Here is a 24,945-nt window from a genome sequence, read left to right on the forward strand (position 1 = left end):
CCAATAAAATATGTTGCTTTTGAAAAACATTTTTTCTTTGAATTCCAGTTTTTCTTTTGGAACAATAGAAATAATAATAAATTAAAAAAAGCTAAAATAAGAACAAAATGTTTCAATTGACTGAAAACATTTTCTGCCTTCCATCTCCTGTTCTCCTCAAAAAATTATTTTGCAACACATTTAGGATTTTCTGGCTTTGCTCAGGCTTAGAGCAATTATTATTTTTAAATTTTCCAACTGTAGTTTACTACTTTGTCTGGTCTTGTAAAATGATTACCCAAGGAATTGGACAATTTTTCAGTTTAATTTTTGTTGCAACAGAATGTAGAAAAATGTGCTTCTGCATAGCATTAGAATATTTCAGCAGAACTAAAACTGTGCAATATGATTTGTTATATAGTTCGTAGTCAAGTAAACTCTGTAATCTGACTCCTTTTGGATTGCTTGGAACTGTGTAAAGGACTGTGATTTTTGTTAGTCTGTCCCTTTCCTTACTACAAATCCATTTTCTTAGGACAGATTTCTTGATAACCTCTAGGAATAGGTCTCTGGAGATAATTTTCTGAGAGAGAATGTGAATAAGATTCAGTATTTCAAATATTAGTATTTAAAATTAGGAGGTTAAGCGTGGATTTAAAGCCTTATTATTGCTGCCTGTTGTGATTTTTTTCTTATTAAAAGAATGAAGCCACCTAGTAAATCCGATTAACTTCAGTAGCAGTTAGAAGATGCTTAGCAGTTTAAATCACATAACTGATTATTTTAATTTTACACAACTCTTATTTGCACTATAGATATAGGTTGGGTAGCCAACAGTTGGATCTAGAAAGAGAGAAGAAGAAGTGATCCTATCCAATTTTTCCTTTTGTTTGGGAATCTTTGCATTAATTTTCCATGCTAAGAAAATGCTGAGAACCTGTCTAACTCCTATAAATCTTTGAGTTATATGTGAGACTTGGATAGATGAATCATGTGAAGGCAAGTAATTTAATATTCCCTTAATTAAACCTCTGGCCTTATATTTGCTAATTTAGTGATGACTGGCATTTGAAGAGAGTTTCTCCCTTATCTTAAAATTTCTAAATAATTTTCTGGCTATGGCTACCTTTAATATTTTATTTTTCTTGCTATTGAATTTTGATTTAAATAACTTCATAGTGGATTTTCAGAGAAAAAGTTAGTGCTGAAGCTGCTGCACTTTTGCTATGCAAAAGTTACCATTCTCTTTCAAAGGGTTTCAGAATAAAATATTTCAACAATCCAAAGCACCACCAAAAGAAAAAAAAAGCCTGAGCTGAATTGTACTCCACATCACAATAATTTATTCTGTATTAGAACTGTGTTTCCAAAAGCATCGTCCACTATAATATGTTTGTCTTTCTCTCTTTTTAATAAGAAATTTCATGCCTAAAGCACATCAAGACTATCTTAGGGAAAATGCATTAGGCAAGGTCACTTTAATATTTGTCACAGTTTTACTCTGCAAGTATTTGTTTGGGATTGTAAAGTTGATTCTTATTCCTGTTACATGCACTTTGAAATTTGAATCTCTTCAAAGCTTTTTATTTATTATTAGCTGACATAAATGTTTATTACATATTCTTACATGGGGTAATAAAAAGACTTGTAGCATGTTATGGTGTAAGCTTACTGGCATTTAGTGTTAGCTTTAATACAATTTCTCCATTATGTCAAGAATGCCTAAAATCTGAAATGCTTTGAATTTACTTACTTAAGTCTAAGTAAATACTAAATCAGAATATACTTTGCATTTGCAGGCACTTGCAGACCAATTTGAAAATGCAAATGCATCTGTATCTGAACGCATGAAGATTTTCTACTGTTGTCAGGTGCCTCCCCGTTGGGCCATACAGGTGTGAAGCAATCCTATTTCAAGCTTTACTTAAAAGTCTGTGGCTCTTATTATTTTTGATACTGCATGACTCCAAAGTCAAGAGAGTGTGATATGATCTTGAGTTGAAACACTGTAGAAATAAGGACGTAACCTAACAACACACCAGGATTTTCTGGAAATAAATCAAGTTCTACAGTGTTTCGCTTTCAGATTTCTTGTTCTGTCATGCACAGAAATAATTGCTTGTAGCGCAATTCCTCTTTAGTTTCCTTTTTCCTCCAATAAAAAATGGACCAAAACTTACAAGCTTCCAACATATCTCCTGTAAAAATAATCTTGCCACTGTCTTACTATTTATTACTGTTCTACTTACACTAGTGTTACTTGCCTCTCTCTCATCTTTTAATGATCACTCACTTTGGATTGTTTTCAGGAAGTAGATCATGGTCAAAGCAGCCAAATTAGGAGTCAAAAGTACACTGAAGAACTCCTCAAGCTGAAAAATTTTTTATTTTTGAGACATGGCCCTTTTTACTAGTGCTGACAGGATATTTTTTTTCCAAAACTACACTGTTTATCTTGACAATAAACTCTTTCTAGAACAGAAATCTACACATTAGAGTCATTATCTGATGACGCTGTATTTAACAAACTTAAGAAAACTGTTTGTATCGCATACCTCCAAAGGTGTTCATGTCATTTACTTTTAATAGTATTTTATTCCTTTTTGATTTCTAACCTCAATGCATGTTGCTTCAACCAATCATATCTTCTCCTATTCTCAAATTATTCCACACAACCTTTCTGCAGGCACTTGCAATAAAACTAGCAATGTGGTTTTCATTTCCAATTGTCAGAGTGGCACTTTTCAATCCAAGCCAATTTTCCAAGCCAAAAATAGAAATACTAAAATAGGGATTTATAATGGAAGATGGCTGCAGTCTTCTAGTCATTGTAATGAAGAGGCATGACTATATAAATTTTACCAAATTTGACTTTGTGTAAATTTAGTAAAACATAAATGAGATTTAGTTCCGGACACTGGCAAATGTAGGTTTCTTCCTAAGCTATTAATATCAAGCTAACAAATAATTATCTTGTTACAGATTTTCAGACTTTGTTACGTAGTTATTTTCAAAGAACTATAGCCAGTTCTTAATTTTTTGTCTACCAGTCTATTACCCTATGGTAACTCCTTAGATTGGTAACAGATACCGAACCCAAGCCTATAAAGAGAGGTCCATGACATACATAGAGAACTTCCGGGAATCCATTCAGGATCACCAAAAACACTGCAGAGGTTCACTGTATGGGATCCCACAGCGTAATTAAGTGGTTTTTATACAGAATGCTCCCATTTGTTTTTGCAAACCAAATTGTATTTGTGTCACACATAGTAAATAAGTTATCCTTTCTTCAAAGATGAAAACCTATATGTGATTTTAATGTCCTCTTAAAAAATAAACAAAAGACTAAAGACAACTTATCAAAGTCATAAAAACATATCTTGTTTGTTTTTAAATTGAAAACATTACTCATTTATTTTCATAAGTACACTAAAATAATAGCTGAGTTTGAAATAACAGAGACTGACTTAACTTTACGGAACACTCAACTAGGCAGTTGAACCTGAACTCAAATCCAATATTGATTTGACTAAAAACTAACACCCTTTGTCAGTGGCTGTTTGGGACAGTGATTTCTCACAAGTACCTAACAAAATTCTGTCAGAGCCTTTCTCTCAATCTGTTTTTTCACAGATTTAGATTACTATGGCAGAGTGTTGCTAGAAGAGGCTTTAATGCCCTCATTCAGCCTCTGTTTCTCACTCTCAGCATTCCCAACATCCTGGTGCAACTGCTTGCTGGCCACACGGGCCATGGGCCTCATTTAAGGGGTGGAAGTTCAGCTCTGTCAATTCGTGCTTGCCATGTCTGTTTCCATTTTTGCATTATAATATAAACTAGTTCAAAGTAATTAAGCTACTGACATGAACGAAAGTCAAATCAAAACAATTATTGTTCTAGTGATGGTTTGGGGATTTTTGAGGGATATACATTGTTTGAGGCTCCAGCTTGAAGTTTCAAGGCAGTAATTCCATATTCTCTGTCTGCTTCTTGTTGATGTTGGAAATGCCTCTAACATCTTTTAAAAATGTAAATAGTATTTACTTACCTATTTTCACTTACCTGGAATTTCTTATCTTTCCAGCGTCAGCTTGCAACCTTACTCTTTGAGCTCGGATGCACCAGCTCTGCCTTACAGATATTTGAGGAGCTGGAAATGTGGGAAGATACAGTAATCTGCTACGAAAGAGCAGGACAGCATGGAAAGGTAAGAAAAATGTTTTTTATGCTGAGATCCTGTTTTGAAATAGGATCTGAAGAAGTATGAAGGACTGTCTGGCTTGAGCTGTCAATTTACTGATGACACTCATTCTGCAGGGGTATCATGAGGAATGTCTGTTCAGGAAAAATGGACACGTGACATATGAGTGTCATAACCTGTGAATGCAAAAAAAAAAGATTTGGGGTAATGACCACATGAAATAGAAGTTCATAAATAAGAAATAACTTAAGAAGCAATAACTTAAGAAGATCGTGATAGTGATTCATGAAAATATTTGAGGAAAATTAAGTTAACAACTATGGATGCACAGTAAGGTGTAATGTGGGCATTTCAAGAAGGATGTAGCAGTCATTCATGATGGGGTCTTGGAGCTTTGTCTGGAGGGGATATTAGTTTTCTTTCCCGCTTGATTTCAAACTATTAACTGTAGTTTTTAAAAATGCTTTAAATAGAACAACATCAGTGCTTAATGTATTTAATTACCTAATGTTAGCATATTCAAATTACAGAATCAAACATTTGAGACAAGAAGTGGCATAAGGTTAAAAGGCTTTATTTTGTTAAGTCTATGTCTATGTTTTCCTGAATTTCTCCGTCATTTCTTTAACACTGCTGCAGCTGCATGTTATCAACTCCAAAGACAATTTAAAGCCATCACCTAACTCTATGCATCTGTGACAGAATTGTTTAAAAATGCTGGTAGCAGCCTGTAGCAGCCCTCCTTTGTTGATGATTTTGCTGTTACTATTAGAGCAATGGTAGGAAGATTTTAGAAAATGATACCTGGAAGCAATGCCTACTTGTGTGTAACTTTAGCTGTGTTCTCTTTCTGGTGCAGTCTCTCACACAGAAGGACTGTAACAGGACCTTATGCTATCAAGCATTGTTTTCAGAATTTATATAGCTTTCAGAAATACTCACTTTCAGACAAAAATATATTTTTTCTTTTCTTCCCTGTTCTTTCCCTCTATTTGGTATATGGTAGCATTAAATATATGAATGTATGTGTGCCTTTATGATGCCATAAGCACAAAGACTATTCTTAAACTAATTTAAGCTTACAGAATAGAGAGCTATAACTTCAGTTAATAGAAAAAATGCAGAATTTCTCATATTGACATATTTTTTCTGATTATCATGCACCAATGTGTAGATTTTGGTCATTATAAACTGGTAGATATGTTTTGCTGGCAAACTCTGTGTCATATTATGCATGTCTTGGGGATAGTATGTTAATATCCCAATCTTTTCAGTACAGTGGAGGAATAGAGGTCAATATTTTCCATTTCCCGGAAATGCATTCTGTCCTAGTTACATTCACAAACTGCCCTTAGGGAGTTATGAAAATGGCACTCGGAGAATAGGACAGGATATCTGACACAGGAAACTGCTTAGAAATGCTTTCAGAATGAGGGTTTGTGCTGTGCTTTGAAAAACAGAAAATGCTATGTAAGTACTAAGTAACAGTAGTGCCAGAAAAGAAAGCTAGCTTCAGACCAAAAAAGCCAGAAAATTAGCAACATTTAGCTGTATACCAAGGGGAGTGACTATTTGTCCTCCTTGTCAGAAAGCTTTCAGAGTGTGAATTATTTGTATTTATCAAAAATGTTTTTACGTTTTTAAACATGGTAGTTAATCTTTTAGAAATGCACAAGAATCTACTAGAGCAATAGGTCGTTCAGTGGACGTTCATGTCATTAAAGTTTAGCATATATGTGCCCAAAAGAACAAACTCCATTAAACTTCAGCATGTTTTTCACTCACAAATGCTTTTATATAGGAAACCTGAATTTAAATACTGAAAAATCTAATAAAACAGCCAGAGATCAGCAATATCAATGCGTTTGATGAGTACTTCATCAAAGTAATATGTTTCTTCCTCCTACTTTTGAATTATGCACTGACAAAGAAACAGAGCGTGTAGATAAGTCTATGCAAAGCTCCACATTATGTACTTGGGAAATACGTAATTCACTCAAGTATAACAGATCCATGTAGCAGCACAAATTTTGCAAAGTAAGATGTCACTAAAAGTATTATAAAATGTGAATGCACATTATGTTGATAGTTGCTGTGGCTTTCTCATTCCAGTCTTTTACTCATGGTATTTCTTTAACAGACTTGTTGCCAAAGAGACACTAATCTCAATGTGTGTAGTGAGAACTGGTGTTGAAAAGTGTCCCTCTCCCTTCTTTTAACTGTGAGGGGGACCCAGAGATCTTGGGAATATTATTTATGTCAGACAACTTTATTTGGTTAAGGTGTAAGAGGTCTCTTCAACCTCACTGGAATTAGATAATACACTAAAAATGGTTCTATTTCCCTGCTAAAGAAAAAAGAAGGGATGAACCGGAGATGTGAATTTTCAGTTCTTCCAACAGAAGTGAGGTCTTTCTCCCTTGCAGGAGCTCTAGAGCATGGTAGCTGCTGACCTTTGAGAAATTCATGGGATCTACCTTTTAGCATCAGCCTGGTATTCTGTCTTACAACACTGTTTTCAGTCCTATCCCTGTTTCGTCACCTCCTCAGAGTAAACAGCATGGTCTGATTTTAGACCAACATACCCAGTGATCCACATTCTACAGAGTTATTTTTCTCGTCATGACATGAAACAGATATCTCAAAATGTTTGAGCGAGGAAACACAATTATGGTAAGATCTCAGAAGCTCACCTTTAAATTCAGGAAATGCTTCCCAGATGCAAAGTCAAGTAGTACTATACTGATTAGTGCATGAGCTCGTTCAAGAACTTGATTTCCACTACATATCATAACAGACGTGAGCACTCCTATATGTAGCTACAAAATTGAGAAAGAGGAGTAAATGGCTTGCCCAAGGTTGTGCATGAACTTACAGGGAAGATGAAGTGAAAACTGAAGAGCTTTCCTTTTCCCTCACTACCTCTTTCCATGCTCATCTGTTCTGCTTCTTCATGCTACTTCTCTGGTAGCCTAGCAACTCACATGCAAGCAGAAAAGATGAAAGCATTTTAGGAAAAACTTTGAACTAGGAAAGGACTGAATTGTCAAATAATAGAACTGGTAGATGTGTGAAGAGTGAGGCTAATAGGGTCTTTTAGGAAACAAAGAAAATAAAAGCATGGGAACAAGTGGATGGGACAGCAAGTGAAAGTTTAGGGTTGGGAAGCCAAATGCTGGTTGAATCTTAAATTTGGTTTCCAGGAGTTTCTGTAGTGAGTAATAAAAAGGCACCATCTTTTATTTAAAACAGAACCCTCTTTATTGATTGTGGATTTTTGTGAAGCATTGCCTGTTTAATTCCCATACCAACTGTACTAGTCCAGAAAGCAAGATAAGAGCCTAAATCTTTCTTATGTTTAAATCAACTGACTTTTGAACTGAGTATTGAATTCCATCCATTCTGGTGCAGACCATTCTGTGAAAAGCAGTGTTATAATTACATCTGTTTCAGTCCGTAAGTGTTATACAGCTTCATTTTTTTCTTTTTAGGTAGCTTTTAATTGATAATTTTCTTATCAAAGCTTATTTAATTTAGATATTTTTAGTTATAAAGCATGCAAATTAATCATTAATATCTGTTTAACAGGTAAGAATAAATCTCTAGTGGTTATATTTCTTTTATGTACCTTGTGTGAGCTGGGAGGAAAATGTCTCTTGATACTATTTTTTGTTGTTAAGACAAGATTTGGTTTTTGCAGAAGCAGGGTTCTTATCAAAGATTAAATGTGCATTTTTGAAAATAGTTTACTACAAATGAGAAAGGAATACTTTTCTTCACAAAAGCCTGTGCAAAATGAAAAATCCAGTTTTAAAGTATCACCTGGTTTTGTAGAAGACAAACAACAAATGTTTTGAGAATCCTTTTTTTTTTTTTAGGTTCTAGTTATGATCCTTTGCATTAGCCTTTAAAGATTTAAGTAATAAAAAGGTTTGTAATGTGCCAGAGTTGATCAGATAGCTAATGAGATGAAGAAAGTCAGACTTCTGCTTATTTAATTCTCTGTTTTATCTGTGTGCTGAAATATTTATGTTGGCAATAAATTCTTGTAAGCTTAGACCAGAACATGATGTTTTTATGCTCTTAAGTGTGAAATACAGTTAGTGAATGGTTGGCTTTCTAGTCTAGTGTATGATTAGTACTATGCACTGCCACAGAATAGCAATCTGAGCTCGGGAGTGCCCTGCAGAGGAAGAGGTAAAGCAGCAGCATGCAATGCACTTTTCATCTCATAGCTGTGGTTTACACAGCAACATTTCAGTCTTTTATTCTTTATCTGAAGGGGAAAAAACCCCATACCTTTTGGTGCCTAGTGTGATTGCTGCAATAATAAAGCACCCAGTTCTCTCTGCTCTAGAAAAAATCATCTTAAAGACCTATTATTAATATATGTTTCTTTAATCTTGTCACAGCAGGGAAGGGGAAGTAAACTGCCCTTTAACCAAACCCTCTGCAAGTGCAGTCTTCTTGTTAGGCCAGGTTTTTTAGTGCTTTGACTAGGCTAATTCTAAATTTTAAGGAATGGTTTCTTTGGCTTTCTTTGGAGAACCGTTCCATAGGCACTTAAAAACACTTGCCATTAAGTTATTTTCCTAATATTCAGCCACTAATTTTTTTCTTATTGGGATTCCATTTTTTCTAGTTTAAGATCACTTTAGCAACCTAAACAATACATGCCTTCCTCACCTTTGTGCACTTCAAATATTTATAGGCTTTACTGTTACTTTTATTTAACAAAAATTACCGTAAAAATGAAGTATTTAAATTAGTATGCATTACATATTTCAAAACAAAGTAAAACAAAGTCATTTTTCTAAAGATGATTTTCAGACAGGATCAATGAATTTTACTGATTGGAGGAAGAGACTTGTTCTCTAGAGGTCATCTGAATGGCAAAGAAAACGGTTCTTATAGAAACAAGAAAAGCAGTTATAATTTAAATGCAGAGAGGAACTCAGCTTTCCTTTTAGATAAACTAGCTATGGTAGAAGAATGACTAGTGTTACAATGTCAAACGTTAATTCTGTGGCAGGCTGTGTTGGATCTTTCTTGGTTCAGATGGTTCAAATAGATATTTTCTAATAGAAAAATTATACTGAGCTGAATTATGTATGTTACATTTTTGCAGCAGGGGACTGAGGTAAGAGTTCAGTCTGAACAACAGATCATCTGTCCAGTGTATTTATCTTTTCAAAAAGCCACAGAAAGTAGACTATCTCTTGTTTAAAAGAGAAACAATAATTTTATTGTTAGAGCAAGATAGTGGCCCTGAGATAAAGAGCTTTTGAAAGTTGCTTAGAGCCCGTAATAGATGTCTGGGAGACCCAGCTTGTGTCTTCTTTTCCATAATGCTGTATATTTCTGAATATATTTTATCTCATATATTTAGATAAATTTGTAACTTCTGCATCTTATGTAAAAGAGTAGCATTTCCAAAACCAACAGGATGAAAGTGGACGTGTCTTCAGACATAACAGAATGGAAATAACTATTTTCAGAAAAGAGCAATTAGAGATAAAGGAATGACAGTCATTGCAAGAGTACTTATTAGGATATATAAAAAACACAGATGATAAACTATTAGGATTGCACATACCTTAATGGTGCTGATACTGCATTGCTATGAAGTAGGTGTAGGTTTGATGTCCAGGACTGATATTTGCTCAGGCTGCTTCTTGTTTTAATGGGTACATTCTCCTTGGTGTGTTAAACCAAAAGCCACCATATTATGTTGATGTTGAAGTGTGTTTTTTTAAGAAAAACAGTTTGGAACCATATTCTCTATAGACTTTATCTTTGATGCTGTGTTGGATCAAGATACTATTTCCTTAATATTCTTCTTAGTCTTCAACTGATGATTGCGAGGTGCTAAAGTGGTATTTGTTCAGGTAGGTGATTAACTGAAAATAAATTGTCCCATTATATATTGATTTCTCTTTGTTCTTTAACAGGCGGAAGAAATACTCAGGCGGGAGTTAGAGAAAAAGGAAACACCAGGATTATATTGTTTGCTTGGTGATGTTCTTAAAGATCACCAGTATTATGATAAGGCCTGGGAGCTCTCCAGGCACCGCAGCGCCCGCGCCCAGCGCTCCAAAGGCCTCCTCCATCTCCGCAACCGGGAATTCAGGGAATGTGTGGAGTGCTTTGAACGTTCAGTGCAGATCAACCCTATGCAGGTTGGGAAATGATACACATATAGCTTTGTTTTAGTTGGTGTGTTCAGTTTTTAATGATGACACACTTTTTTAAAAGGCAATTCTATGCACAATTGTGAAAGTAACAGCTTATTACTATTCTTAGCAAATTTTTTACCACGTACTTGGAAGCCTGACTAAAAACAGTAGCATAATGAAATAAAGACATCCTTTTGCATTCAGGTCCTTGCATACACCTAATTCTTTGCCTGTACAGCTCTTCTATTTCAAAGAGATCAAGCTATTGAAAATTAATAACTATCATCAAATAAATCATGAGCAAATGTTAAGCAAAATAGTTACAAGAAGAATGCTGTACAGATTTTAATGAAATTATCCTTTTGCCTTGTCTGTTGGCTTTGAGTTACAAACTCTGATCTCTATTTCACAGAAACCTTTTTCAAGTATTCTGGTCTGTCCTGCTCTGGAGTCACAGAGAAGCATTGTGTTACACTTGTGATGGCAGTAGCTTTTATTACAGTAATGCATCAAAACTGAAACCACAGTCAAAAGACTTCTCTTGATGAAGCTGGTTATTTTGACAGATCCTATGCAAGCTGTTCTGCAGACAATTTTTTTAATCTTGTTTCACTTTCTCAGCCACTATATCCCATCCCAATAAGGTCCACCTTGTGAAAGGTCTTGAGAATTTAGAACAGCTTTGTGGTTGTTTATGTATATAAATTGTGCCATTTCCAGGTCCATGCAAAAAGTAGGATATTCCTCTTTCTTGCTCTCCAAAGAATACTGCCTAAGCTGCTGTTCTGAGTTCCACATAACTAGCTGGACTTCTGCTTTAGAAAAATTTTAAAGGCCTCCAGCCTTTCAAATCATTTATCCCGAAGCTTTTTTTGTATTTCAATGACGTATTTTATTCCAGCGAATCAGAGTCCTGTTCTTATTCAGGTGAACTCCAGATAACTTATAAACACCTTTAGAATGGATAGCAAAATGAACAAAAATGCTCCCCTTGTCTTTCAGTTCTCTTACTCAGGAAATGGCAACAAAATATATATTACTCAGATAGGAACCTTACTGAAATCAAGAGGACTCCCAGATAATAAAGGACTGCAGAAGATGGCCTTCAGGGCTCAAAACTGAGAAAAACTCTGCTGAGATGGTTTTTTAGTTTGTGTCCTATCCAAAGGAAGCTTAAACTGAAAGGCAATCCAACAAAAATAAGCCAGTCCATATAGGAAAGCAAACATTTCCTCCTCTTCTTGCTCAGGAAGCTCTATTTAAGGTTCAGATGAATTGTTTCAAACAAATAGATTGAGCAAATGGATAGTGTGGATTGACATATCACTGCCTTCTAAAGTCTATCCATATTCTGTCACTACAGAAATGAATTGTTTCCTATTCCAGGATGTCTTGTGGTTGAAGAGCAGACAGGAAGGTGATTCTAGATGCAAGGACTTTAAGACAAGGAAAATATTCATTAATGAATTGTTCCCAGAATTATGAATAATTTATCAGGTAAACAAGGACTCCCTATTACAATTAAATTTTTGTGTGTGTGGTTATCAGAAACCTTTTTGGAGGAAGGGATTTTTAGACTGCAGCAAGTGATTCCCCAAAATACCTAATGGGTAAAACCATTTTCTGTCAACCCTCCTTTAATCTTGTGTGCTCTTTTTGGCCAACTGGTCAAATTTGGTTAAGGTCTCTGAGGTAGGTCTTTGCAGTATGAGCCAACCACCATATCAGACTTTGGAGAATCCACAAAGGAATGAAAGTCTTACAGTTCAAATATCCAAAACTTTTCTTCATTAGCACTGCTGCTCACAGAATTACTTGTTCTAGTACATGCCTAGTGGATGACAGATGCATTTCTCTTGCAGTTTCACTGCGAGCATCTTGCAAGGCTGGACTGAGACAATTCCAGAGATCAAAGAGCTCATGTAGTCAGTTCTCCAGTGGTGAAAGTCTGCATAACAAAATTTACGGCTTGTTAAATTACAGATTTGTTAGTTCTTGTGCTGAACAGTGTATGGTTCTGTCATGGTTTCAGCTGGGATAGAGTTAACTGTCTTCCTAGTAGCTAGTACAGTGCTATGTTTTGAGTTCAGTATGCAAAGAATGTTGATAACACACTGATGTTTTCAGTTGTTGCTCAGTAGTGTTTAGACTATAGTCAAGGATTTTTCAGCTTCTCATGCCCAGCCAGGGCACAAGAAGTTGGCACAGGACACAACCAGGGCACCTGACCCAAACTGGCCAACGGTGTATTCCATACCATGGAACGTCACATCTAATATAGGAACTGGGAAGTGGGGGTGGGGAATCGCCGCTCGGGGACTGGCTGGGTGTTGGTCGGTGGGTGTTGAGCAATTGCCCTGTGCATCATTTGTACATTCCAATCGTTTTATTACTACTGTTGTCATTTTATTAGTGTTATCATTATCATTATTAGTTTCTTCTTTTCTGTTCTATTAAACCGTTCTTATCTCAACCCACGTGTTTTACTACTTTTCCCAATTTTCTCCCCCATCCCACTGGGTGGGGGGGGAGTGAGTGAGCGGCTGCTTGGTGCTTAGTTGCTGGCTGGGGTTAAACCACGACAGGTTCTCTATATCCAGTCACTTCACATTTGAATTTTCCAGAAATAAAGAGTGTTCATAGCACCCTTTTTGTGCCCACACCATTCTCCTTCATGTCACAGTCTGCGAGAAAAGAATCATCCTCTTTTGTGCTAGACTATTTGGCTCATAATCTCTCAGGCTAATTTTCTTGGGTGTGAAGCAAGAGAAGTGATCTCTCTCCAATTTGGGAAAACAGTCACACTTTAGAAGTCAGCTTGCCATCAACTACATCTGGAATTTAAAGTTTTGGACAATGCAATGAGAGGCTTATTCTCAACAATTCTCCTTCTCATTCATCTTGGAATAGTAAAAGTAACTTAAACGAGTTGAGCTAGACTCTGTCATTGGAAATTGTGATAAAAGTCTCTATACTTACTTAAAACTATAGTATGTTCTGTCAGTGTGTTGTGTTCAAAAGAAACTGAATTATAAGGGAGATAAATGATGCCAAAAATGAGTAATTAAAAAGGTACTTAGCTAGGATTTCACTCAACTAGAGCTCTTAAAATTTTGTTGTAATTTCTAACTCCAAAAACTAATTTTGCTGTGCAGGATATAGATTGTTTCTAAACTAACACTGCTGTACTCCTAAGAGTATTGTACTGAAGAGTTTACTGGATTCCGAAAAAAAGATCTGTATTTCTTTGCCATATGCAAATAGTAGAAATTCTTTAAAAATACAGAAAAGTTTCTTCAGGTATATGGTTTGGTTTTTTTTAGTTTTTTAAGTATTCGGCTATACCGTAATTAGGTTATTTTGGAACCATATTCCCACTAATATGAGAGAATTGTTTAGACTTTCTTAAAGCATTTCATAATCATTTAGACTTACTAAAGACTTGCCTGGAAATTCCTGATGGCAAGTTTTAACAGAGTCCAAGCCTAAATTATCTTCCTTTGCAGGTCACTGTCTTCAGTTTTGAAAAGGATAAAAATTTACAGCTCATTTCCATGTGTTTTTCCAATCAGTTGCGACATTTGAACCTCTAGCCAATGCATTTTTTATTTCCAAAAAAGAACTTTAACCTAGTTCTACAAGCCTTGACAAAAATCTTTTTTGAACTTTGGATGAAGTTTTCCTTAACACTACCTTTCAGTCAGTCATAGTCCTCAGAGCAGTTGTTACATCAGGTAGTGGGATCGACAGATTTCATGCCCTCCCCAATAAAAAGGGAATTCTTACCATTCTTTCCACAAAAAATAGCTTAAGTCCATTCTTAAACTGTATCCTAAATATATTATTAAAGAGTTACTGTACTTCTTATATTGTGGAAGAAATTAATGCTCCCTTTCCAGATGTCTAAGGGATGATAAAATACCATTTCATTGCTATAGTAGATCAAAGGCAATGAACCTTGTTTTTCTGTTTGGTTGGTTTTGTTTGGTTTTTTTACACAGCTACCATTTTTTTTTCATTTAACCTGTCAGACTTGTTCTTTTCCAGCTTTCTCATTTGTCTAGCACACCAGCTTTTGAAGTATGTCCTCTTATTCTTAATAATCTTCTTTATTTGGTTTTTAACTGTTATGATTGTCGTCTTTTTAGAGCCTTTTTGAATGACAGTATGTAGTTGCTCCAAGCCTTGAAATGTCTTGTCTTTAAGTATTTCAAATCTTCTGCAGACCTTTAGTCTTTTAGCTGCCCCTTTTATTTTTTAACATAACTTTTCCATTTTAAGTAGCTCTTAAATTTAACATCCTCTGTATTAAATGAGTTGCCTTTGTCTTGAAGGACTAGTGAATCTACATACATTACAAAGTATCTTTTGTATGGTAACATTTTGAACCTGATCATTCATACTGGTCAGGATCAAGGTAAGTACTGTCTTCTGACTAGCTTCTTCATGTCTAAAAAATTTAGCCTTGGAATTTCATCCATTATGGTATTTACTAAACTATGTGGAATAATTGAAATCTCCCTGTATTTTCTGGGATTTCTACTTTCACAGCCTTCCGATATCCCCCAGCAGCTTACCTTTTCCATTTTGGTCAAGTATTCTGAGATAGTCTTTATACTGCTTTTTTACTGAGGCCTGAAATTTTAATGCATACCAGTTCTGTTGTACGTTTACACAGTTAATTTTCTATATGATTGATAGTGAAGGGTTTTTTTAACATATAGTGACATTCTTCCATCTGCACGACCTATTCCATTTTCTGTATACTTTTTGCCTTCATATCATAGCATCTCATGAGGCTCCTTGATTTAATTCCCACCACAGAGATTTTTTATCTCATTTGCTAAAGGATCCCTTTTGGACACCTTTCCCAACCTTCTCCATCATGTTCGGTTCTCATATTTTTTCCGTTCAGTCAAAACCTTCATACGTAGTTACTGCTAGGCAAAACATCTTGTTTCAAATTATTAAGAAATGAAAATTATTTATCATTCTTTGCAGTCACTGTATGATTTTTACTAGGTACCTGCTTATATAGCTTTTCTCTGCAGAAGTAAAGAATCATTACTTTCTCCTCATGCTGTAACTTTTCCTTGAGAAAGCTTGTCAACTCCTTAAGCATTGGTAAGCCAGTTCCTGAGAGATGTAGCTGCTCACCATCAGCCTCAAAAAATTAAAATGGTGGAAGTTATAGTCAAATCTGATTCTGGAAGCACAAGGTCAGAAGTGAGACTGTGCTGCTGTTACTCGTTAGAATTATAAAAAATGCAGTGGTTGTTTTTCTCTCACCCTTTACAGAAGCACTGTTTAACTTGTATCCTGAGCTATAGATTTGGAGCTAGCCTTCAATTTCATACTTGATCGGTCTCATCTCTACCTCCGGTTTTCATGTCCAAAAAGTTATTGATCTAGAAATAAGAGAAAGGGGAGTTAATGAGGTAGCAGCCGTGTGGGAGTGCTGAACTTCTGGAAACTTGGTGGATAAAAGAGGCTTAAAAAATGAGATTGACTAAATGTTTATTTCCTATTAATTTTGCCCTCTAGGATTTGGGAAACATTGTTTTCTCTTCCTGTGCAGTTTCTTCTTTGAATGATGAGTTCAAGGATCATGAAAGGTGACAGGCTGACAATGCTGAAAAGTAGATTTTCATGTTTGCCCAGGCCAGATGTAATTGGCAGTTCTATCTTCACCTATTCATCCATATGCTCTGAGGATGGGCCACCCACGTACACCCTCAAATGCAAAAGGATGTCTTTATTGCCAAGCTTGTTCAGTTGTTTTATTGATATCATGAAGACTGCCCACCAGGGTGCCAGATCTGACAGGGATTAATGTCATACATTTGTACTCTGGGATCTAAGTTTTGAAGCAGGTTAACTATGAACTCTACAGCAGGTAAGTCAGGAGTCGATACCTTGTTACTGATTTTAAGTTGGGTCTCAGAGACAGAAAAATGAGTCTGATCTGGAAAGAAGTGCAAAAATATCTGCTACAGAGTTTGCAATTAATCTGTAGAGGTAGTAGCTCCTTGCATATGAACCAACAGCTTTATCCTCAACCCTGTAAAATCTCTGATTTGCGAATGTTTCTTAAGGTAACATTTTTGTATTTAAATAGCCATTACGGTTTCCTACAAAGAACCAGTGTTATCAGAATTGCTTGCTTCAGAGCTAGTACCCAGAACACAAGAGAATATAAACATTAATCAGACATCTTGAAAAGTAATATGTTGTTGTGCAATATAAATTAGAGTTAATGTAACCTGGGTTTCCATCTTCCTCTTCCCAGTCTTCTTCCCTTTCTCAAAAAATTTTCCAAGAAAACCTGTTTATGTTTCATTTAGAATAGAGAAACAGCTGAGTTTATTGCATTAAGTAGTACTACCTGGAATGATTTTGCAGCACATTATAAAATGTCCTGTTTGATTTTGACTGCATACATTTAAACAGCATAATGCTGTCAGAAAATGTTCTGTCAATGTACTTGGGATTTAATACTTTTCTGAATTACAGACCTTTTCTAAAAGGTAGTACTGCTTAACTTTTGCAGCTCTTTGAGAATTAACTGTGTGGCAAATCAGGAACTTGCTATTGAAGATCTATGAAAATACATATTTGATTTGCTGTAATTTATGCCTATATTTGCTATTATTTAGAATAGAATAGACTATTTCAGTTGGAAAGGACCTACAATGATCATCTAGTCCAACTGCCTGACCAATTCAGGGCTGACCAAGTTAAAGCATGTTATTAAGGGCATTGTCCAACTGCCTCTTAAACATTGACAGGCTTTGGGCATCGACCATCTCTCTAGGAAGCCTGTTCCAGTGTTTGACCACCCTCTCAGTAAAGAAATGCTTCCTAATGTCCAGTGTAAACCTGGGACAGCTTTGAACCATTCTCATGTGTCCTATCACTGGACAGCCGGTTCAGTATGAGTCAGCAGTGTGCCCTGGCAGCCAAGAGGGCAAACCACATCCTGGGGGTCATTAAACACAGTATAACCAGCTGGTCAAAAGAGGTCATTATCCCGCTGTATTCAGTGTTGGTGTGGCCCCACCTTGAGTACTGTGTGCAGTTCTGGCCCCACAATTTAAGAAGGATGTGAAGGCCCTTGTATGCTTCCAGAGGAGGGCAACAAAGCTGGTGAAAGGGCTGGAAGGAATGTCCTCTGAGGAGTGGCTAAGGACTTTGGGTTTGTCTAGTTTGAAGGAAAGGAGGCTGAGGGACCACCTCATTGCTCTCTACAGCTTCCTGAGGGGAAGTGGAGAGGGAGGTGCTGAGCTCTTGTCCCTGGTTGAATCTGTATGTATGAGAGGTATTTGGCTGTAACAACTAAAGACTTACAAGGCAAGATTGTTGAACTGGTAAAGTTCTATTCTCTACACAAGGCATTAAATACATTTCTATCTCTAAACATTGCATTATAAGCTAGAGAAGATTGATATTCTGACAAGTAAAAAGAGCTATAATTTTGAAATGTTCATGTTTAGCCATTAGAAATATTTCTTGTAAAATATGATTTCCTTGAAATACATTTCCTAGTATTTACCATTTGACCTAACTGTAATACTATAAAGTGAGTGTGGATTTTTCACAAGTTAGAACAAAATAGGCAAACCTCTAAATAGCTATCAGTTTCTTCTCTAAATGAAGATGCACTGTTAAAGAGCACTTCACATGTCGTTAAGTGGTCTTTATATAGTCAACACCTTTGTTTATCCATATTTATTAAAACTTTGAACCTAAAGTTTTCCTGTGTTCTGCATACTGAACACTATTTATTCCAATGCAGTACTGTTAAGATAGCTGAAAATCAGGTAAAATCAGCACGAATAGGGTGTGTTCAAGCATCCAGGCAAAATTATTTATTTTGTGGATAAATATGTATGAATATATGTAATCATCCATTTTTTCTCTCCAGCTAGGTGTATGGTTTTCCTTGGGCTGTGCATACATTGCTTTAGAAGGCTACGAAGGTGCTGCCAAAGCATTTCAGCGCTGTGTGACATTGGAACCAGATGTATGTACTTTTCAACAAGCAATTCAGATGGCTTATCTAAAAGCAACAAGAATGTTTTCATTATAAACAAGCAAAGCAATAATGAAAAACTTGTTTAAACCTTAGCCCTTTGAATAAATTAAACTTGTGCATGAAGGATATATTTTTGTCATGAGGCATCATAAAAATACTTGCCCAATACTTAACTTTGTCCAAGTCTGTGTGTATGAATGTTAAAATACATTTGAGCAAAAAAATCCTTTATGCTTGCATACATTGCTAAAACAGAGAAAAGGGAATAAGTAGACTGTGAGGAGTGCTAAAAAGAGAGATAAAAGAAAAAAAAAAAAATTAAAATACTTAGTCCTCTTAAGTAATCAAATTCTCCTGAAAAAAAGTCAAAGAAGTGGTTGCATGACAGGTAAATTTGTAACTATATAGCTCATGAGCACAGGGAGAATGGAGCTTGTTAGCCAGTTTTTCAGGATGCACAGGGCAAGCATGTGTACAATATTGGTGTTTGAGGGTGACTGTGCATTGAGATAGCAGAATCGTCAGCTGGATTACTTTTCGGGAATGCACTGGCAATACTTTTGTCAAAAGGCCTGACTGCCAGCCAGCATGTTGTTTGCTTGGAGTTAATGGCACCTACTTGATGGAAACTATTATTCATTCTTTTCTTATGGGGAAAAGAATGAGAGAGCAGTGAAAGGTGACAGAGTATTCTTTTTTCTTTATTTATAAAATGAAATAACTTACTTGGGGGGAAAAATGTACATAGAGACAACCCTGTAATTAACTGGAATTTTTACTTTATATATAGATTTTGTTTGTTTGTTTCAGTACAGTAGATTTACTTCTAAGTAGATAATAAAATTGTATTTACTTATCTCTGGTCCCTGTGCTTGATTGCATTAATATGAACAAGCCAAATGACTTCTCAGTGGGTTAAGTGGTATTTCTTTTGTGAGTAAAGGATGCTGGGATGGCTCTTTGTTATGGAGGTGAAACCTACCTTTATACATTGATCTGCAGAAATGTAATGACCATTTTCATGAATTAAGCCTCAAAAAGGTTTCCCAACATGATTTAAATGCTCCTTAAGCCTGAGGAGCTGTACTCAGTACGAGAGTACATTTCATTGCAGTACCCAGGTTCTGTTCAAATTTATACTAGTTGTCACTTAGCTGAATTCAGTGGCGTGGCTTCAAATTTACGGCAGTGTAAAGCGATGGGCAGGAATTGTCTGTGTACATGGCTCTGCTGGTTTTACAAGAGGAAAGATTGTCTGAGCACTCCATAATCCTTTTCAGCTAAAACAGTTGAAAGCACTGTTGGAACTAACTGTGTTAGTTTTGCCTGATATGCGTTAGGGGACATTCAGATAATTTTTAGCACTAACAGAGCAGTGCAGGTAAGTATCATCCAGCTCGTGAGAAGTGATGAGCTGCTGGGAGCACTGACCTCTCCAGCCATCGCAGCTAGATCCAGAAGAGGATGCCTGTTTGCAGTTTAAACTGAAGGCAAGAGCTGACTTAGTGTATTCCAACCAGAAAACAGTTAATTGGTATTTATATACCTGATTGTTGCTCTAGTCAATAATATTTATTTATGTATTTCTATTTTAATATAATATTTTCTATTTCAATGTAATATTTTGACTGCATTGTAGAAAATGTGTTAATATATGTGATTAGTAAAGTCGATGATATTTCACAGTAGTTTCATTCATGTATTATTATCAAGTGAGCATAATATAAGTGAATAATTTTTTTTGGTACTTCTTTTATCATTACAGAATGCTGAGGCCTGGAACAATTTATCAACTGCTTATATCAGATTAAAACAGAAGTAAGTACTTCAAAAGGATTAGAAGATACTGCTTCCAAAATAAATAATTGGGGTTTTCTTTTTTTGACATTGACTTTTTTATTCTTATAACATGGTTACCTCATATTTTGTAATTCTTTTCCCTTTAGTTCTCTCTCCCAGGTTGGATCATTGATAACATATTTCATTTTACAGGAAATAAGAGTTTCGTAAGCTTTATAAAAGTAGCAACCTCTCACTCTACACTTTTTTCTTGTTAAAAGTATTTATGATGTAGAAAGTACCAGTGCAAAACATTCATATTCAAGTTATTGAAACTAATTGGACATATCTTTTTAACTTCATAGTCAATTTCAAGCAAACTATATATTCAGACTTATGTCATTTCATATTACATTAATCTCAGTAGATTTAAGGGAAGAACAGGCAGGGTTTTTTTTACATTACAAAAGCAGATGGATATCTGCACACGCACTAGCTCACTTGTTCTTTTCCCTCCAAATTAACCATTAGTACAAGCAGCTTTGACCTAAATGGACTGCCTTTCTTATTTTGTATTTCAGCTCAATGTAATAAAAGTTACTTGTAAATACAGAATACCTGAAAGAACTTAATATTTAAGAAGAATTTTCACATTATAACTTGTCCCCAAAGAATGAAACAAAAGAAAAAGATAAATTTTTAAAAACCTTACTCAAAATCTGACATCAGTTTATACAGTTACGCAGTCAGGATGCAAACTAAAAAAGAGAAAAAGAAGAGTAAATTTACATAAAAGGGTAAATTGATAAACATACCAAGGAAATATGGGAATTAATATAAATGAATTGAAGAGATGGTTTGATATGCTAATGGGAGCAGGAAGGAGGAGAAAATGAAGGTTAGAATAACCACTCAAGACTAAAAAGTAGTAGAAATCAAGAACTTGTTTTACCTTTTCAGTAGTTCCTTTCATCTTCAGCAGTGCCTTGAGAATGCCCAGTTTAATGTCTTAGACTGTGTGTGATATTGTTCCTTCTTTTGCATAAAGTTCAAAAGGGTATGTCAGATGCTCAGTGTACTGGCTCATGCTTATTTCATAAAAGTATCTTTAATCAAAATAATTTCTCTGTCTGTTCATCTACTACAAGGCTGAGAAACTACTGAGTGATTAGTTTAACTTTATTGGTTTAATTTTATTATTGTTAATCTATCTTGTGATTTAACATGCTAAATACATACAAAACTTGTGGCCTATTTGATACTGTATCAAAAGCAGTAAAGGGAGGCATGTTTCTGAGCTTTTTTCCCACAGGAATCACATGGGAGAGGAATACATGTACAGGAAATCTTTAGTCAGCATTACATGCTGATAGCTGAGTGTGGCCTGTATTTGCTGTGGAATAGCAATGCCTTTGATTATTTGTGTAGTCACTTATAGATCAAGACTGTGTGTGAGTTAGTTTAACCCACTGTCAAAACAGAGGATATCTGTAGTAGTTCACTCACTATATTTTTTTTTGTGGGGCTAAGTGGTGGTGAAAGTGTAAATTCTTACTTTTCAAGCCTGCTAGGAAAAAAAAAAAAGAGTGAGGGGAGGATTAAAAAAAGGAAAACAAAAATAAGATATTTAAGTTAATTGTTTTCTCTTGCTCTGTCGTCAAAATCAAGCTTTACTCCAACCAGGCTCTTAAATCAGTCCCACTCAAGGACTGTGCATTTGGGTAAGGCTTAGCAGTCTCATACAACAGACAAATATAAAATGTGCAAGTCTTTTGAAAAGAGTATGCAAACAACTTGCTGACACCCAAATGAAAGGGGTTTTGTTGTTTTGGGGGTTTGTTTGCTTTTTAAGAGTTTAGAAGTTTTGTGTATTCTGAATTTCCTCCAGAAAAATTAGTTGTCATGTAAACAGACCCTTCAGTTTACCAGAAAAACTTCTCTGGGTGCCAGGAGGCCTTTGAAATCTAGATCTCATATTTCTCAAAACAAACTGGGACTAGCTCTCTGTCCTTTGGGTGAAGGATTCCTGGTTTCCAAGACAGGTGATGCACTGGTACTGCCTACTTTTTACTGTTTGGATATGAATTGGTTTAACTGTTGCCCTGGTTAAGGATACATCATTATATAATTTATTACATACATAGGGGGTTTGTTTTGAGAACCTATAGGACTTTATTAGCGTAGCAAGAGTGATGATTTGAGGAATACAATTTCCATCCCATTCCTCTGGTATCTTGTCTACGTTTCACAGTTCCATCTGATTGGCATCCGTCCTCATGATAATTTCTTAACTTTTTTGAGAAGATGGGGAAGATCATACAGGCTACTCCTGCAGATGTTGAAGAGCCGTTTCAGAAACAGTTTCTCAAGGTGATTAGAATACATCAGTCAGCCAGAGCATCTTCCAGCCTGTCAGATAGCTGTGGCAGATCCCAGCTTCCATTGTAGCAAAATCCACAGAGGAAGGAGCAGGTCTCTGTTCTTTTCTAATATAATCTGTCAAAATCAGGGTCTGAAATCTCTTACTAAGACTGTTAACAGTGGAGGAGACCCAATTGTTAGTACATATATATGTGATGCTGCCAGGTATCAGTATATCACAAGAGAGAGAAAAGGGGAATGAATGTGGGAAGATCCTGCCTGTGGACTATTCTGCCGTAGCTATGCCAAATGACTTGTTTTCCTTCAATAATTTTACTCTATTAGTCATCTCTCTTCGCATGTATTTGGTAAGTCTTTTAATACTATGGGCTTAGATTGGCAGTTATTTACATTTTTCTCTGACCCAGCCATTCCAAACTTTTAATGGCCTGATCCACTAGTTAGATATTCCCTTTTCATGGCTAGGATATTTACATTCTCTTGAACACTCTTTTTGAAACTCAGCCAACAATTTCTTTGAGCTGTCTTTCTTTAGACAACACTTGTAGCAACTTACTCAAGCAGTAGAGCAAGTGAACTGCAAATTTTTATAACAAGCCATCTTTATATGATCTTTATTGAGAGGAGATTTATTGCCATACCTCTTTCAAAGAAGATTTTTTGTTTCAAGTTTTCATTTAAAGGAATTTATTCTTTTGTGTTTTTTCTACATATCATGACTGTCCAGCTGAAAGTAAGCTTAAATCTCTCAAACTCCTAAGAACCGTATCATTCTAGTTCTCTAGCAAAGCTTTTTTTAAAGTTTCAAATTTAGTGAAACTTTTAGCAGTACTTTTAAAGCTTTAAACAGTAGGCACTCAGACTTTACCAACATGTGCTTCAGATTGCATTAAGATGACTTATTCCTTCTGCCTCCTCTCTGGCAGCATTGGTTGCATGTTGTGCAGGAGGTCATACCTCTGTAAACTGTAGGGCAGCTGCTTTCAGCCCATATTCTTGATTCAGCAAAACTGTCTTTATGTTCCTTACCAGAGAATGCCATTACTTCTCTCCCTGAGTAAGGGAATGGTAGAGTTGCCTGCAGTGGATCCATTTGAAAAAATAAAGATGCTTCCTGACTTGACAGTGACTTTAAAGGAATTATTCTCTCCGCCTTTATTCCACAACAGTTTCTCCTGCCACTATGAGATGCTTCAGTGGGCAGCACCTTTGGTGAAGGACGCTAATAGTGTTTGGGGCCACTGTGACATATTTGTACTGAGCAGTGTAGCATCAGGGAACAGGGAGTGTAGGTAAAGCTTCCGGATGACATAAGAAAAAAATGGTTGAAAGTGCTGGGATTCTGTGCAATGGGTATGCACATTTACCACATGCAAATGTTTAAAATAAATCACAAAAAGCTGTTATTGTTAAGTAACCTTCCTTTGTGTGATGAAATGAGTGAATATCATTCTGCATCTGCCATGAACTCAATGATTTTTAATTTTTTCATGTGTTACAACTGCAGCATGAGTAAGATTGTTTTCTCATGGTTCCAATTAAAAATTCAGAAAAGAAAATATTGACATAGATGGCACAATTATAATGAATTTTTGTCAAAATGTAATTATGAGCGCTAACATAGAAATGGAGTGAACTGATAGAAAGTAATTGGCAAGAGAGATTAAGGAATTATCAGTGTTGTAAATTATGAACAATAACTTTTACATTTGCACTCTTTTCTAAATGAGATTTTTTAAGTAAGCTTTTTAGTTGATACAATGCCAGCTGATTTTAATATAGAAATTTTCTATATTAAATCTTTAATATAGAATCTTCTTTTCTATACTTCTTTTTTATTATTGATTAGAATCAAAGCATTTCGAACCCTCCAAGAAGCTCTCAAGTGCAACTATGAGCACTGGCAAATATGGGAGAACTATCTTCTCACCAGTACAGATGTTGGAGAGTTTTCAGAAGCAATTAAAGCTTACCACCGCCTCATGGACTTAAGAGAAAAGTACAAGGATACACAGGTGGGGAAGTTTTCGTGTTAAGTCATCCTGTATGTTCATTAATTTTTCTTGTGAACAGAGAGAGATTTCTGCTGTTAATAGTATCAGTAATGACAGTACACATACCAGTGAAGCTTGTAGGCAAGCCATTTAATTTTGTGACATCTGGACTGTAAGACTAAGAATTTAAAATGAAAATGGACAAAAAGGAAAACCTTTGCATCCAGATTGCCTCAGACTTTGTGGAAGGACAAATATGATCCTTGCAGTTTTAAGATCTATTCTTAAATAAAACACAGTGCATAAGTCCATCTTTCAATATTGTTCCTGCATATTTTAGTATCAGAAGTAATATAAATTATTTAGTTCAAAGAAAGGTAAGCTTTTCCCATGTGT

General features: G+C 35.7%; 1 protein-coding gene across 1 annotated transcript in view; it reads left to right on the forward strand.

Annotated features, from left to right (window-relative positions):
* Positions 1–24,945, forward strand: part of TTC27 (tetratricopeptide repeat domain 27) — a 141,621-nt gene that overhangs the window by 101,899 nt on the left and 14,777 nt on the right. Inside the window, exons 11-16 of the mRNA XM_075043125.1 lie at positions 1,779–1,874; positions 4,067–4,189; positions 10,135–10,362; positions 18,284–18,382; positions 20,160–20,212; positions 24,405–24,570. Of these exons, the coding sequence (XP_074899226.1) occupies positions 1,779–1,874; positions 4,067–4,189; positions 10,135–10,362; positions 18,284–18,382; positions 20,160–20,212; positions 24,405–24,570 (765 nt within the window). The remainder of the gene's footprint in view (positions 1–1,778; positions 1,875–4,066; positions 4,190–10,134; positions 10,363–18,283; positions 18,383–20,159; positions 20,213–24,404; positions 24,571–24,945) is intronic.

The sequence above is a fragment of the Buteo buteo genome, chromosome 12, assembly GCF_964188355.1.
Source record: "Buteo buteo chromosome 12, bButBut1.hap1.1, whole genome shotgun sequence".
In the NCBI taxonomy this organism is placed as follows: domain Eukaryota; kingdom Metazoa; phylum Chordata; class Aves; order Accipitriformes; family Accipitridae; genus Buteo; species Buteo buteo.